Source organism: Cnephaeus nilssonii (genome assembly GCF_951640355.1).
Source record: "Cnephaeus nilssonii genome assembly, chromosome: 15".
Lineage (NCBI taxonomy): Eukaryota > Metazoa > Chordata > Mammalia > Chiroptera > Vespertilionidae > Cnephaeus > Cnephaeus nilssonii.
The window spans coordinates 38,033,850-38,051,652 of NC_137086.1; the positions used below are offsets into that span (position 1 = coordinate 38,033,850).

Sequence of the window (17,803 nt, forward strand, 5' to 3'; positions counted from 1 at the left end):
GTGATTCTCTCTCATCATTGATATTTCTATCTCTCTCCCTCTCCCTTCCTCTCTGAAATCAATTTTTTAAATTAATTTGTTACTTTATAAGGAGTGATTATCTGCATGTAGTTAATTTTGTTTCATTAAAATAAAATAAATTTCAGAATTTATTTTAGAAAATAATTTGGAAAAAATGTAAATTTTTAAAATCTAAGTTTTGAAACTGGTGATTATAGTTCCAGTTCTGCTGAAATGGAATTTTGGTTTGACTTGTACTTGAATAAAATGGACCTTAACAGATTTTTCTAGCAATATTCATAAATTTATTTTCATTCAATGAGAAGTTATCCTCTCTTAATTACTGATATTTAGCTATTTTTAACTGTTGGATATTTAATTTGAGAAATTATAATCTAGTAACGATAATCAAAAGAACTCAAGCCATAGTAAAATTCTCCTTGTAAACAAGTTGTCTAGTGCTACTAGTTTAAAAAAAAAAAAGGTAGGAAGAAGCATTCAGAACCATGAAAGAAGGTTTTTATTTTAAATTGATATTTGAGAGAGAGAGAAAAACATTGATTTGTTGTTCCACTTATTTATGCATTCATTGGTTGATTCTTGTATGCGCCCTGACCAGGAATCAAACCTGCAACCTTGGTGTATCGGGACGATTCTATCACCAACTTAGCTATCCGGCCAGGGCCCATGGAAGGTTTTTTGAGTAAGAGAGGTGGTGACATGGTGATTTAGGGAGGTATGTTTGACCTCATGTACAGACAGGAGTGAAGGGAATAAGTGGAATTAGAGAATTTGGGCTGGATATTAGAGTGGTCAGGGAAGGTATAAACAAAAAGGTAGGTACTGGATTGATCCTTAAAGACCCCATCAAGCCGAAACCGGTTTGGCTCAGTGCATAGAGCGTCAGCCTGTGGACTGAAAGGTCCCAGGTTCGATTCCGGTCAAGGGCATGTACCTTGGTTGTGGGCATATCCCCAGTAGGGGGCGTGCAGGAGGCAGCTGATCGATGTTTCTAACTCTCTATCTCCCTTCCTCTCTGTAAAAAATCAATAAAATATATTTAAAAAAAAAAAAAGACCCCATCAAAACTGAAGTAGAGAAAATACATAATCCAATGACAAAAGGGTCACTGAAAATGGGTCAGATGTGTACAGGGAAAGAAAAACCAGTATGCAAGCTGGTGGGAGTGGTAGGAAACAAGGTGAGGTGGTATGGAAAGGCCTATTTGGAAAATAATGTAAATACCTGCTGTAATTAATATTACTGGGAGTATTTTTGAATTATTGGAGAATTATTGATGTTGTGGATGCCTTTCTATTTTTTGAAATGGAAAGTTTTTCTTAAGAGAATACAACATTAAAAGGCTGTATATGATTTTTATGAAGCTTAGAATACCAATCAAGGAAAAACAAATTATTATGTTAGCTTCAAAAGGAGGTGGTTTGAATAAATGTATTCAGAGACAAATCATTACAATTAGATACTATAGTTCATGCAAGTTTATATTGATAAGAAAAGGAGCCAGCCAAGAGCCTATTCGGGAATGGGAAAATGATAAAGGAATGCTCAAGCACGTTACAGATAATGCACATTCTGGTTAAAACATTTTTTTTAAATAATTAGAAAATGGTTTTTGTGTTGTTGTTGTTTTTTTGGTTCCCCCCCCCCCCCCCCCCCCCAATTAACACTGGTGCAAAAGGTAAAACACTAACTTTTGCAGCCATTTATATTTTTAAATAGCACAAATGAGAAACAAGGCAGCTTTTTTGCTGTTGTTTTATTATAAGGTTTAATTGACATTGTCTTTCTGGTTTCTGGTGAATAATTGAGGTTATCCTTTGGCTAACCAAGATTACTTGTTCTCACATTTCTAGCTATCTAATATCAAGAGGAATTTCCCCGAAACAGCACAGTTTTGAATATACTATATGGCAAAAATAATAATATAGAACTAGATTGTTTCAACAGGTTCACTATCCACTTGTGTAGTATTTACCTTTCACAGTGGTTTTCACAAAAGTTATTCGATATATTTTAGAAAATTTTACTTCAGGGGAATTCGGAGTTGAAGATGAAGTTGGAAAGAAAAATAAAGAATTGCACTGAGCATTAAGAACATGTGTTTTTCAGTCCTACGTCTCAGGATCAGTTTTTCCCCATTTCTTGGGGTAACACATGATTAGACTAAAATTCTCAGAAGTGGTATGTGAGAGAATACGAACTTTAGTGTCTGTAATTAGGAACACACTTTAAAATAAATAATAAAGAAATGCTGACTTCTAGACCATTACAATTGGTGAAGTGTCTAGTTTGGCTTCTATACTAATAGTTGAAATTTTCTGGCTTTGATTTTTCTGATTTGGCTTTACTGTACTTAAAACCTCATGTTTCTTACACAGGCTTATTGACTGGAGTAGTGGTGGACTCTGGAGATGGTGTAACTCACATTTGCCCAGTTTATGAAGGCTTTTCTCTCCCTCACCTCACCAGAAGACTGGATATTGCTGGGAGGGATATTACCAGATATCTTATCAAGGTAAGCAAAAGACAAAGTCCTAGAAATTAGATTTGTAGTTTGACTTAACACAAAGTTGAATGTATCATCTCAGGATTCTAGCAAATCTTCTGCATCACTAGTAAAATGGCCCAGTTGCTCCATTATTCATATAAAAATCCATATGAGATTTATAGATGAGATCTCTGGTATACTAACGAGAATGTGTTATTTCATTATATTATTATGTTTGCTATTCCTGAGGAAGGGATAGAGAGGTATTTTAAAGATGGAAGATACCATAAAACTACCTTGAACAACTTAGGCAGCCTTTTCTGCCATAAAACCTTATTTTGAACAGATATATATCAATGCTATAATGTTGCTTGGGTTGACTGTTCTTGTCCTTCCCCATAAAACATATCGATAGCAAAGTAATATTTGATTAAAAATAGGGCCCAAATGTGCCTGACTTTAATATATAGTAATTTTCGTGGAATATATCCAATTTTCAGTGTTTGGTATTTTAAAGTTTACTTCTTACTGTAATTAGTTATAATTTTCTTTAAAACATTGCTGGAGAAAGTATATGAGGCCACTGTTTGGAGGCATGAGTATTTTTTTAATGTTTTAAAAAAAATGGTTAGAGTATTGTCTGTACCAGAATTCTGTAGTTATATCTCCTCTGGGTCAGTGGCTTTCAACCAGGGACGATGCTGCCCTACAGAGACATTTTGCAATGCCTGGAGACATGTTTTGGATGTTATAACTGCAGGAATGCTATTAAACATCCTGTAATGAACAGGGCATCCTACAGTGAACAGTCTCCACAACAAAAATTATAGTGTCCAAAATGTGTATGGTGATGTCTGTGCAATAAATTGGGTTGCATTGAGTCTTCATCTTGACATTCAGTTTCTTTAGTCTCAAATTAGAATAATAATGAGGTTAGGTTAATGAGAGTTATAATACACTCATTCTAGGGCAAAGTTCTGTCTTAGGGTAACCACCAAAGGAATTTCCAAGGGTGTTACACAAAGATTAGGGGATTTGTTTTTTAGAGATTTTTATATGAAAAGTTCAGTTGTGTTTATATGCATATTATGTTTTTATTGTTTTGTTTTTTTCCTATTAGCAGGTTGAGTTCTTTTTTTTTCTTTTTTCATTTGTTTAACATGCTGTTGTCCATCTATTGTGTCAGACATTATGGTATTGATTGAGTAAATTGCAGACAATAGGAATTTGTGACTAAAATAATATTTATTTACTAATAGACTTAATGTTTACCAAAACTATCTAAACATTAGTACTCTAAACAGCACTCTTTCTTAAAACTAGCTTGTTTAACTAGCTTGTTTTATCTGTTATTCATGAACTTTTGATTCTGTTACTCTGAAGCTTCTCTGATAAAACTGAAATAAATTCTTCTATGGTAAAGTAATGTCCCTGTTTCTGAAATATTCAGTAAGAGCTAAGGATCCACTGCCTATTGCATTTTTATTGATGTGACATACTTAGTGAGCAATTACAGCTTTTACAGAGTTGAACTCATTCAGATTAATTGTGAATTTACTGCCATTTTTTTTTGTGTGTGTCAGCTGCTTCTGTTGCGAGGATACGCCTTCAACCATTCTGCTGATTTTGAAACAGTTCGAATGATTAAAGAAAAATTGTGTTATGTGGGGTATAATATTGAGCAAGAGCAGAAACTGGCCTTAGAAACCACAGTATTAGTTGAATCTTACACAGTAAGTATTTCCAGTGTTTTAAAATGAATAACCATGGTTATTGGTGTGTGCTTAAGGAGGCTTTCTTGGAATGCAGTTTCTTAATGAGATGTTGAAAACAAATGTGAACTTGAAATTATAACAAAGAGACTTAGAACTTTGTTATAGTTTATACAAGGGGATTTGTTCCTACCTGGATTTTTTTTTGTTTTTGTTAATCCTCACATGAGGGTATTTTTTCCATTCATTTTTAAACAGAGCAGAAGGGACAGGGAGAGACAGAGAGAGAGAGAGAGAGAGAGAGAGAGAGAGAGAGAGAGAGAGAGAGAGAGAGAGAGAGACTCATTGATTGGTTGCCTCCTGCACGTGCCCTGACCAGGGCTGGAGATTGAGCTTGCAACTGATGTATGTGCCTTTGACCGGAATCGAACCCAGGATCCTTTAGTCCTTGGGACGATGCTCCAACCACTTAGCCAAACTGGCTAGGACCGTACCTGAATTTTTCATGTCTTGCTATCTTAAGTCTATCATATGCATCTAGGTATCAAATGCTTTCAGATCTCATCTTTGATCTAATTATTACTAAAATGAAGTCGAATAATAGGCAGTAAAAGCAAGTGTTCTTAAACCATTTGATTCATGTAAGCTCTGTGTGTCCCAAATATACACAAAATAGTCATTTTAAAAATAATTACACATTTTTATGAGTTATATTGTCTTATTTTTAAAGATACAGATCCAAATGGTAATCTAATACTGTGTGATTTAATGGTCTCCAGATTTGCCTTGGGGATTCTTTCCTGAAGCTTTCTTGATAGTTCCTCTAGATTTATAACTTCATCTACCTGCCTTGTTTGGAAGAAAGTGGCATGAGACAAAGGATGAGGGAACCAAGACTGTAGGACACGTTTTATTAATTTCCTCCTTTCTCAAAGAATCTGGGGCAGGTTACAAAAATATGTACAACAGAAAGAAACAGCAAACTGATAAGTGAAGAGGGATCTGGGTGAACAAATAAAGGATAGAGTAAGATTTGATGCAAAGAAATGGGAATCATACTGTCCTAACAGTTCCTGGGGGTAGCCAGTGTCCAGAGAAGTCACACCATCAGAGAGGCTAGAAATGTAAGGCACAGAGATTTTGCTAAAAACAGTTTGCCATGTGTCCTTGTTCCAGGTATCTTGGGTGATAGCATATGGTTTTTAATTTCACCTGATGGTTTGTGGTTTTTTTTTCTAAGGATAAATGTTTGGATCAGTATCCTTTTTTTTTCTTCTTTTTAAGACATTTGATACAGTTTATAAAAAGATAATTCTGGAGGTTTTGAAAACTGTGATTGTTTTGCATATATCTGTAAACAGTTACAGCAAACATGTAGTAAACATTTAAAAGAACTTGCTCTGTGTGAACTTGTATTGGAAAGTCAGTTTTGGAATCTGAATATAATTATTGTAATTACTGTAAATTAAATACACTGTGAGAAATGTCATTGTAAATGTAATTCTGTTATCTTATAAAGAATGCACTAAATGCCAGTATACACAAGCATGCTTGTTACTCAGGTCCGTCTAATGAATTATGAGGTGATTTAAGAGAGGGAGTTTTTCTTTAACATTTCTCATTTAATTAAATATAAACAAGATGTGACTTAAGAGTTTTCTGCACAAAGTCATCTAACGATACATGACCTGTTGTTAAGTCTTATTTGCTTAAATTAATATTTCTTCATTATCATTTAAAATTTAATAGGACCTATTAAGTAGGATACAAAAGAATTGCCTAATAAAAAATAGTCTAGATCAGTATTCCTTAAACTTTTTTGATCATAAAGTAATTTTTGGATTAAATGATTTGACATAAGTTCCACACATGATATAAAGTGTTTTGATAACTAAGTTTCACAGAGTAATTATTTGGTGAAAGAAATTATTTAAAATTTTTAATTGAATCTGTTTATGCTACATGGTAAAAATATTTATAAAATGACAAATGTGTTAATAAGAGAAGCAGCATTGACACCAGGTATAATTCAAGAGCAATGGTTGATAATGCTGCCTGTTTATGCTTGGCTGTACACCAGTGGAACATTCTGCACTTACGCATTGGTGATTTCTCCACGAAATTCCTGATCCTTTCCATTTTTAAAAGCAGAATAGAGTATGGTAATAAAAACTTACCTAACAGTATTTTATTTTACTTTTTTTCTCTTTTCAAAAATATATTTTGGGAGAAATATGTTGCTGATAATGATTTTGGCTATAAAACAGATGTGTTTAAAGGTATTTGTGTTCTGGAGAACACTGGAAAATGTTTTAATCTTTTGCTGACTAACACTTGGTTGATCTTGGTTTCTAGCTCCCAGATGGCCGCATTATCAAAGTCGGGGGAGAGAGATTTGAAGCACCAGAAGCTTTATTTCAGCCTCACTTGATCAATGTTGAGGGAGTGGGTGTTGCTGAATTGCTTTTTAACACAATCCAGGCAGCTGACATTGATACCAGGTATGTTAGAAATGGTGGTTTTAAAGTTATTTATCAGAAATAAAAATAGATGGAATATACATAGTTGGAATGACCAAATTGCCTGTTATCTCACTCATGTTTTTTAAATAAATAAGGCAAAATAATTTTTTGATAGGGTGGTATTTGATGTTTACCACATTGTATCATTGTGTCTCAGAAGTCATTTTAAACTGTATTTTGAAATAATATAAACCTGAAAAGTTGCTAGGATAATAAAGAGAACTCATGCATACTCTTTATCCATTTTACTGATGTTCTACTGTACATGCTTGCTTTATTATCCCCTCTCTCTTCTTGAGCTATTTGAGAGGATGAATGTCAAGTCCTATACTTCTTAATATTCACTTTGTAGTTTCTAAAAACAAAAATATTCCCTTTTACAACCACAGTGTAGTTATCAGATACATGAGATTGATTACTAATAAATAATTTTTATATATTATTTACTAGAGGCCAATGCACGAAATTTGTGCAAGAGTAGGCCTTTCTTCCCCTGGCTGCCGGCACTGGCTTCCCTCTGGCACCCGGGACCCTGGCTTCCCTCGCAGCCCCGGCTTCATCCCGAAGGACATCCGGTCTAATTAGCATATCACGCTTTTATTATTATAGATTAATCCTCACCCGAGGATTTTTTTTTTTCTATTTTTAGAGAGAGGAAGGGAAGCGGGGGAGGGGAGGAGCAAGAGAGACATTGATGTGAAAGAGACACATCAGTTGGTTGTGCGGGATTGAACTTGCAACCTAGGCTCATGCTCTCGATCAGGAATCGAACCCGAGACCTTCATTGACTGAGCCACACCATCCAGGGCATTACTGATAAATACTTAAATCTACCATCCAGATTTCAGTTTAATCCACTATCCTAATAATATCCTTTATACAGTTTTTCTTTTCTCCAGTAAAGGAGTAAATCTAGGATTACACATTGTATTTAGTTGACACAACTCCTAGGCACTTTTTATCTGCTACCAGTCCTCAGTTTTCATGATATTGACATCTTTGCAGAGTACAGGCCAATTATGTTAGAGAATTTTTCTCAATTTGGGTTTGAATGATTTCTCATGATTAGATTCAGGTTACAGATTTTGGGCAAAAATACTGCATATGTATGTGATATGTTCTTCTCATCATCCGTATTGGTGATGTTAGTGTCGAGCTCTTAATGACGTTTTCTCTTTGCTCCACTGTATAGATGTCCTGTTTTTTTCTTTCCTAATTTATAAGTAATTTGTGGGAAAATACATTGAGATTTTGTAAATCTCCTGTTCCTTACCAAACTCTGCCCTCCACCCCTTTTGGCATGTATTGATGATTCTTGCCTAAATCCATTTTGATTTTTATGTTTTAATATATTTTTATTGATTTTCAGAGAGGAAGGGAGAAGGAGAGATAGAAACATCAATGAGAGAGAATCATTGATCGGCTGCCTCCTGCACGCCTCACACTAGGGATCGAGCCTGTAACTGGGGCATGTTATGACTTAAATTGAACTCTGGACCCTTCAGTCTACAGGCCGACGACGCCCTATCCACTGAGCCAAACCGGCTAGGGCTCCATTTTTATTGTGATTATTGCAAGAAGGTGATTTTCTAATTCCATCATTCCTTCTATATTTATTAGTTAGCATTCTAGCAAAAGGGAGTGCTTTTCCTTCTCCCTCTTTGTTCATTATCAGTATGGATGCACAATTTTCTTTTCCAGTGGATTATAATTTATTACTGTCTTTAACTATTTTGCTGCTCAGATTGTTCCTGATTTGACCAATGAGAGCACCTTCGAGCAGGCTCCTGTGTCCTTTGATGTGCCTCCATCTTTTTTAGCAGATTCTATTTGGGGGCACAGGATATTCCTGGTTCGTCTTTAATTTTGTTTTTTGAATAAGTAGAACCTTAACAATATAGCCAAAACTACATTAAAAAGTATATGTATACTAAGTAGTACTCTACTACCCCCTGTCTTCCTTCCACCCTAGTCCTCTCCTCCCTCCTGTAGTAAACAGTTGCATTAGTTTCAGGTTCACCCTTTCTGTGGTTCTTATTTTCTCTTACACAAAAGGTAGTATGCTATAAATACTCTTGCACTTCGCTTTTTTTTTTGCTTATTATATCCTAAACAATTCTATACCATTTCCTAGAGATAGTCTTCATTCCTTTTTTCAGTTGCATTCTTTTTTTCAGTGTATATATACCATGGTTTATTCAGTGAATCTTAGTCATTTAGGCAGATTCCAATATTGTGTTGACACATAATGCTATAATAATAACCTTGTATACATTATGTTTTTGTAGTTTGGGGCAGGTATATTCTGAAAATATTTCTAGAGGGGAATTCTTGGTTCAAAGGGTAAATGGGTGTAGTTTGTTATTGCTCATTCCCACTAGTAATACACAAGGGCACAGCTTGTTCACAGTTTGTCAACTCTTTTATGCTGGTCTGATGAGTGAGAAATGATAACTCAGTGTAGTTTTAATTTGCATCTCCCTTAGGAGGGAAATTGAACGTAATTTTTCTATGTTTAGGGCCATTTTTACATCTTTCTCTGATGTACTAATTATCTGTTCATGGCTTTTGCCTGTTCTATAGAATTTTTATAATTATTTCCCCTCAATTTTTAAAAGTTCTTTTTATATTAGTTCTCTGTTATCTATTACAGATATACTCCCCTAATTTACCACTTGTCTCTTGCTTATGGTGTTTTTAGCCATACAAAAAATTGGGTTTTATTTCATTGTATAATTATATATATAATTTGCCCAGCCAGAGTGGCTCAGTTGATTGAGTGTCATTGTCCTGTGCACCAAGAGGTTTGCCAGATCAATTCCCAGTCAGGGCAAATGCTTGGGTTGCGGGTTTGATCCGCAGTTAGGGAATGTATGGAGGGAGGCCTATTCATGTTTCTCTCTCATGTCCATGTTTCGCTCTCCCTCCTTCCTTCCTCGCTTCCTCCTTCTCTCCCTCTCTCCTCCCTCTCCTTCACTTACTTTCTTCCTCTCTCTGGACATGTCTTTGGGTGAGAATTAAAAAAAAAAAAAAAAAAGATATATTATCTGTCCTGGCTAGGTTAGTTCAGTTGGTTAGAGCTTTGTCCCAATATGCCTAGGTTGCAGGTTCAATCCCCAATCAGAATCAACCAATGAATGCATAAATAAGTGGATCAACAAATCGATGTTTCTCTCTCTCCCTATCTCTCTCTCTAAAATCAACCAATAAATTTAAAAAAAGATATGTAATCTTTTATTGCATCTGTAGTTTGAGTCATAGTTAGAAAGCCCTCCTCTACACCCAGTTTATTGAGGCATTCACTCAAAAGTATTTTGTAAAGCAAGTGTTTGCTTACTTGTTTGTTTAACACTGAATTAAATATCCACCTAATTTTTGTTGGATGGCTGGGGAGTAGGATAATAATGGAAATTAATAAAAATAGCAATTGGTTCATAATATCTATATATATCAAAGCCTAAGCAACCTTTACAACTGGAACGACTGGTCGCTATGATGTGCACTGACCATCAGGGGGCAGACAACGCAGGAGCTGCCCCCCTGGTGGTCAGTGCGCTGTGGGAGCGCTGCTCAGCCAGAAGCCGGGCTCGCGGCTGGCAAGCACAGCTGCAGCTGCAGCTGCAGCGGTGGGAGCCTCTCCCACCACCTCAGCAGTGCTACCGAGCAGTGGCAGCAGGCGCAGCGGGGCCAGGATGAGCAGAAGTGGCGGGGTGCCTGGCCCGGCTTGGGCTCCTCCCCGGCCACCTGCCGCTTAGGAACTGCTACATCCCCCTAGGGGTCCCGGATTGCGAGAGGGCGCAGGCCAGGCTGAGGGACCCCACCCATGCATGAATTCGTGCACCGGACCTCTAGTAAATCTATAAATCTAATGGAGGATGATAAAACATCTAACCTAGACTTCATAATGATGATAAATTCTAATAATAGGAATTAGATGATTTTGTCCTTTGATTTAATGAAAATTGTATTTTAAAAGTACATTTCCTGTTGATGGTGATTCAAGTTTAGGCATTCCTAAAACACTGGAGTCAAGTTCAGCCCCTCTCCACAGACCCAGAGTGGGAAGGAGCACAACTCAAAATTTTGTTTGTTGTGTGTTCTACATATTGAAGGCATACATGTAAATGCTCATGTTACATATCACATGGAGCCATACTTCAGCTGCTTGGCTTATGGGACATGCATGTGCATACTTCTGCAATTAAAAACAAAAACGCTGTTCTTCTAGAAGCTAGAATTACGGTAGCTTGAGCCTTTGAGAACCTGTGAGTAACTACTAAAGACATAAAGCCAGTGTGAATGAAGCCAGAATGGATGTGACTCAGCTCCTGAGCTTTACTATGAGAAGAATTCCTCGGACCCTCCCTCAAATGATGTTTTACTACATATGTAGCTATTTTATATTTGATTTAACCAACAGCATATTCTAAGGAAAGGAGAAGATTACTGTAGGAAGCAAACATGTTCATCAGTCTAACAAAAAATAACAGCGACAGCTTCAAGGCAAAGGAATAAAAGGGGAAACTACAAAAGGCAAATGGAAAAATTGAAAAGCAAGAACTGGGAACACAATAGAATATGGTTATTAGAGTAAACAACCACTTCTCAGAGGCTCCAGAAAGCACTGTTATAACAGTCCAAATACTGGTAGTTTGTAATGTAAACTGGTCATTAAAAGACTCAGTTACATTTGCAAGAAAGTATCATGCTTTAGAAGTATATTCATCAAAATTGTAACATTTTATATGAAAGGAGGGCTTGTTATCCAATAATAGTAGTAATAGCTAACATTTAGCCTGTGATTTATATGTTGAATTTTATTTAATTCTCCTGGCAACTGGCTGACATAAATAACAGGAACTCTGAGATACTGTTTTTCTAATCTGAAACCCCAAATGATTACCTATTGTGTCTTTCTAGATCTGAATTCTATAAGCACATTGTGCTTTCTGGAGGGTCTACAATGTACCCTGGACTGCCATCGCGGTTGGAACGAGAACTAAAACAGCTGTACTTAGAACGAGTTTTAAAGGGAGATGTGGAAAAGCTTTCTGTAAGTATCAATAATACAACTAACATACATTCAAAACCCTGTCAAGTAGCTTGTGAATCTTGCCAGCCACCAGAGGGCGCAAGAAGTCTTTCTAAACAAATTTCTAATCCAGTCAAGTACAGCCTTGAAGAGATAGGAAGAACTAAATGGTTCAAGGTCATAAGGACTGTCCCAGAATGGTCCTATTGCATGGTCACTTGTGTATTCAGTGGATGGAAATGAGTAGGTCCAAGACCAAACATTCTGGGTTATCTGTAATGACTAGCCTAGAATTGAGGTGTCTCTTAAATGCATGAGAAGAACCTACCATACTGTGGAGGGATAAATGCCCCATTTGGTGGTTTGGGATTTTTGTTATTGTTTTGTTTTGTTTTTAACTTTTTGGATATGTAATCAGCCTTCATTGCTACTCTTGGACTCTCGTATTTCTGATTTTAGGTTATTTTATGGCTTTTTCTTGCATATGTCTTAGCTCCCCAATCAGATTATAAAACATCATGTCTCCAGTTCTTTTGCATAGCTCCTGAAATAAACTTTAATTGGTAGTTGTTTGTAAGTAGTGTAGAAAGAAAATTTTAAACTAGTACGTAATAGTTAATGTTTGACGTTGATTTTTTTTCCTTACAAACTGTACTGTGAAGTACACTATATATTGTGTGCTCAACCAACAGTCATTTAATTCTGAATGAATCTCTCAGGTTTGTCTCATGGACTTTAATCAGCTGTATTAGATGAGATTACACATTACAGAGGACTAACTGTGCATATTGGAGACACTAATAGTACATTTTTCATATGTGACTCAAAATTGGTGAAATTAAATTGTGTGGACACACATACATTAAATAAATTAAAAGGCTGAAAGAATCCATATTGTCCAAGTCCTTCACTCACTTGTCTGATTTTATTGAGTTATACTTTAAAATCAGTTTCAGGTGATCATTTATTTATTCAGCATATATTTGTTGAACTCCTTCTGGGAGACAAACACTGGGATAAATAAAACAGTGGTGAACAAAAACCAAATCCCTGCTTTTAGTTTATGAAGGATAGCATCTCAGTAGTGATAAGTACTATGAAGAGAAGGAAAGTAAGGTTGGGGGTTAGAAAGTGGTAGGAGTTGGGGAGATGGTGTGTTCCTTCATGTAGTGTGATTGGGGAAGGTCTCTGATGAGAAAACTTTTGAGCATAGACCTGAATGGAGTGAGGAAATGAGCCATGTGACTGTCTCTTTAGGGGAAGAACCTTCGAGGCAGGAATAGCAAGTGCAAAAGCCCCAAGTTGGTGGGAGCAGGCAGGTATGGCTGGAGCTGGGAGAGCAATGGAGAGGGCTGGAAGGTGAGGTCAGAAAGACAGCCAGGACACAGTATACTGAGTTTGACTTTGCTCCTAGTGAAATTGAATTTTGAGCAGAGAAAGGATAGGATCTGACTTGTTTTTAAAGGATCATTAAGTCTGATGTGAACAGGCTTTGAGGGGAGGAAGAGAGGTGAATGTAGAAAGACAGGTTAGGACGCTCTGAGAGAAGGGAGGAAGTGGTAGAGGTTTATAGAATAGAGGAGGAGGAGTAACATGTCTTAGAGAGTGGGGGAGAGGGGAGAAATGTAATGGGATTGCCAAGCAGCACTAGGGCTCAGTTGAAGTGATACATTGCAAGTAAGGGGCTTAGTGTTTTTCCTGTAGTGTTCAGTTGCTTGAGGGCAATGCAAGTAGAAAGGTGATCACCTGAGTTGCAGTTTTGCCAAATGAGTGTAAGAAATCACCTGGGGATCTGTAGATGACTTAGGCAAGGAATAGTGGATGGAGTAGCTAATGGAAGGTGTTTCTGAGGGCCTGTGGAGCTGTAGGGAGGAGGAGAGAGGAGCAGCAATGAAGAATAAGAAGAATGCCTGTTACCAAGTCCCGGGGTCAGGAAGTGCAGTGAGAGGGAAACAGCAGCCAGCTGAGAAAGCTTCAGGGGAGCCCAGCTTCCCTTACAGCGGGGGTGGTCAGCCTGCAGTCCTGTGCCCCAAACAGCTGTTCTGGTAAATACAATTGTATTGGACACAGCCAGACCATTTTATATGGCGTTACCTATCATCACATATTTTCTAAAGCTGCCCAGAGAGACCTGCAAAGCTTCAAGTATTTGCTATCTAGCCCTTTACAGAAATAGTTTGCTGACCCCTACCTAAGAGCAAAACAGTAATTCAAATAATTAAAACAGTAGGTTAGCCTCAGAGTTGATAACTGGTGTTTTTCTGACATGTGTTATCCCATCCTACGATTCATTTATGTGACATAAAGGTAGTTTAGAATGACAGTTATTTTGAGTCCTTTTGCAGGATTTGTGGCACTGTTAATAAAACTGCTGCATCATTTTAAGGTTTCTTTTTAAAAAAAATATTTTATTGATTTTTTACAGAGAGGAAGGGAGAGGGATAGAAAGCTAGAAACATCAATGAGAGAGAAACATCAATCAGCTGCCTCTTGCATGCCTCCTACTGGAGATGTGCCCGCAACCAAGGTACATGCCCTTGACCGGAATCGAACCTGGGACCCTTCAGTCCGCAGGCCAAACCGGTCAGGGCTTTAAGGTTTCTTTTAGGTGTTAACTGACCATACAGATTGAGGTGTGTCCTTGTTAGGAAGTTAATACTGGCCATAGAGGTTTTTTTGTTTGTTTTGTTTTTTATTTTAGCCATAGAGTTTTAAACTTTTCCCACTTGTCTTTTATTTGGTTACTGTGTTCATTTTTTCCAATACCCCCAGGATTTATTTTGACTATATTTGGTCTTTTTGAGAATATTTTTATTTGAATTTGAGAAAGTAGAAAGAGAGCTTTGCTTATAAGAAAAGAGTTTCGGTCTTTCTCTATTGCATGGGACTATAGTCATAGCAGTGTTAGACCTTGAAGAAACCACAGAAGTCCTCGTATCCAAACTCTCCATTTGATAGCTAACTAAGTCTTGGTCAGCCCCTGTGTTCATCCACCAGTCGATGGGAAAAGCTGCCACAAGCAGAATCTGGTATTTGGGCTCACAATAGGGTGATCATGGGATTTATTGTTCAAACCAGGACACTTGATAGTGCTGTTACTAATGGGGTAACAAGTGTAAATCAGGACTGTTCTAAGCACACAAGGTATGAGCTTTGGGCAAATTACAGAAGGTCTCTACCTCAGATGCCAAATCCTGCAGTCCTACTTAACCACAGGACGTTGGTGAGAATTCAGCAGGAGAACATATGAAGAAGTTATTATACAGCACAAAGCACCATGCACATGTGACATTTGATCATCTCTTTCTTCTTTAGAAATTTAAGATCCGCATCGAAGACCCACCCCGCAGAAAGCACATGGTATTCCTGGGCGGTGCCGTTCTAGCAGACATCATGAAAGACAAAGACAACTTCTGGATGACCCGACAGGAGTACCAAGAAAAGGGTGTCCGCGTGCTGGAGAAACTCGGTGTGACTGTTCGATAAACTCCAAAGCTTGTTCCCATCACACCCCTAATGCTTTCTTTTTTCCTTTATTGCCAATCTTTGAACTCATTAAATTCCAGGACATGGATGAGGCCCCTCTTTAACCTTTAACTGAAAAGGTCAGATTTTATTCTGGAGTCTTGGGGAAGCTTTGTTAAATTTTTGTTAATGTGGGTAAATCTGACTGTTTAATGCAACCACTTCCTTACAAACACAAGGAGAGGGCAAAGGGTCCTGCTGCTGCTTTGTCTCTGCTGAGTAGGCATTTAGATCATTCCTGTAGGCTTCCTAGTTTCACTTGACTGCTCTAATGCTGCTATTTCAGCGCACTAGGTGGTATGCCTTTATTAGCATAAGAAAACCTTTAACAGGAGCTTTTACACGTTATTGGGGTGGGGGTAAGGGATGGGTGGGAAGCTGCTGAACCCTTTAGGGCATTTCGTCTGTAGTGTGACGCTTTCAAGTACCTTACAGCTCTGGTACTAACTTTTTAGGGAAATATTGGGCTCAGGACTAAATTGTATTGGGTGGGTGTTGTGTGTAGGGGCCAGGGGAGGTGATCTTTTGATTTTGATTTTTGAGCTCTTCTGCTCTGGGTACAAACGATGAACTTTATTTACAGTATTTTGATTTGGCAGGTTTTCTTCTACTTTTGGTCTGCCTGGAACTGTTTTCATATGATAGAAAAAAATAAGTATAGTATCCCATTACCATGCGTAGGGATTTTCTTTTCTTTCTTTTTTTTTTTTTAATCAACCATGTTATCTGGGACTAGACTCCCTAAAATCTATCAATAGAAAAGTAACATCTTTAAAAATGCTATTGGACATTCAAATTACAGATTTAAAAAGTGCTTAAGAGCTGGTATTTTCTCAGAGTTTCTTTTTATACTAGAAGCATTAAGGTAAATCCAGTGCCAAGTATCATTCTTGCAAATTATTGTTTTAGATAACTGACCAGTGACTTATTTAATAAAAACAAGTAAAAACAGAAATAATTACTGGCAGTAGGTTATAATGATTGGGTTAAAAATAACATTGAAATATGGGACTTATTGCCAGTTGGGTAATTTTCATTCATTTTTTTTTTGTTTGTTTGTTTGTTTTGATTTGAACCTTAAGAAGAGTAAAATTTGACTATTTAAAATGTTGGCCAAAAAAAAAATCAAGATTTAAATTTGTATCTGTATTAAAAAATTAATCATAACAACATAATCGCAGCCATTTTATGCTTGAAAGAAGAATTGTTGGTAATTTGTAAATGTTAGCAGACCTTCCTTTCTATTTCAGAAAATCATATTTATGAATTCTGTCAGAATTACTTGGTATCTGAAAAAAAAATACGCAGGCCTGAATTCTTTCTAAATTTGAAAAACAAAGTAATAAGAAATTATACCATGCTAAGTACAAAATGTAGATTCTGAGGGGAAAAGTTTCATTTTTTTCCCCCAAAAAATTATTTACTAATAATGAAAAGAAAACTTTGCTTTGAAAGAAGCTTATTTTTCTGGGTAACTGAAATCAGAGAAATTACTGGCTCTTGAGTCTCTTTTGTGAGAAAACTTAAAAATCAGTTTATATGAAATAAGCAGCAAAAGGAGGCTAGTTTTCATTATGCAGCTTCTGTTATTATTAAGTATTTTTTCTCTGTTTACCTCAATTTGAACAAATAAAAGAAGTTTGCCTGCATGCTGGCCATGCTTCAGTACATGTGAATAGCCTATGAATAACATCTACTAGATTTTAGGGACCTGGATGTCTGAGTACTTTGGGATTCTAAAGTGTTCCTAAATCATGTTCTTATAAATCCCCCCAGCCTTTTGAGTACTGGACTTTTGTAAAGGACACAAATTTGTAGGACCAGTACCTACTAGCTGTTCATTTCAGGTAAATGGATTGACTCTTGGCCTTTGGTCATGACTTTATAATATGGGGGCAGAAAACAACAAAGAATAGGATAGGCTCTTAAATAAAACAATGAAAGAGCACTTATCATCTGTCCTTTGTAGGATTTGGTTTTAATTTCATATTCTGCTAGCAAACATGACATTAATATGGTGTATTAATATATATAGTATAATTTTAAAATTCCATTTTATAAGTTTCCTATTCCAAGGTGAAATAATGCATTTAGAAATTTTGGGGGTGGGTGAAGTATTGTGTTTAATTGAATTTGTCTAGTATGAGTTTCTCAAATTAAAATTTCTTCTGTTTTGAAAGAGATCTGATATTTAGCTCTTAAACCATTGTCATTTAAATTTCTAAAAATGATTAAAATTATTTTCTTTTAAAATTAGGATTGCTAATACCTTGATCTTTGAGAAGGGCTTCTTAGAAATAGGTCCTATGGTTAAACTTTTTTCTTCAAAACTTGGTATTGGATGTTAACTTTTACACGGTTCTGAGCACTGTTAACAATATCAGTAAAGTATTTTGAGAGATCATTGGAAAGTTAAAAATTCTGAATTTAACATGAATACACTTCTTTTTGATTCAGAAAATAAAATCAGGTTTTTCAAAGTAAATTTGAATTTTGTCTTTCT

General features: G+C 36.5%; 1 protein-coding gene across 1 annotated transcript in view; it reads left to right on the forward strand.

The window, feature by feature from the left end:
- ACTR2 (actin related protein 2) overlaps positions 1-16,010 on the forward strand; it is a 35,640-nt gene extending 19,630 nt beyond the window's left edge. The window contains exons 5-9 of the mRNA XM_079791724.1: positions 2,400-2,536; positions 4,093-4,242; positions 6,577-6,722; positions 11,664-11,796; positions 15,091-16,010. Of these exons, the coding sequence (XP_079647850.1) occupies positions 2,400-2,536; positions 4,093-4,242; positions 6,577-6,722; positions 11,664-11,796; positions 15,091-15,261 (737 nt within the window). The 3' untranslated portion in view covers positions 15,262-16,010. The remainder of the gene's footprint in view (positions 1-2,399; positions 2,537-4,092; positions 4,243-6,576; positions 6,723-11,663; positions 11,797-15,090) is intronic.
- The last annotated feature ends 1,793 nt before the right edge of the window (positions 16,011-17,803 follow it).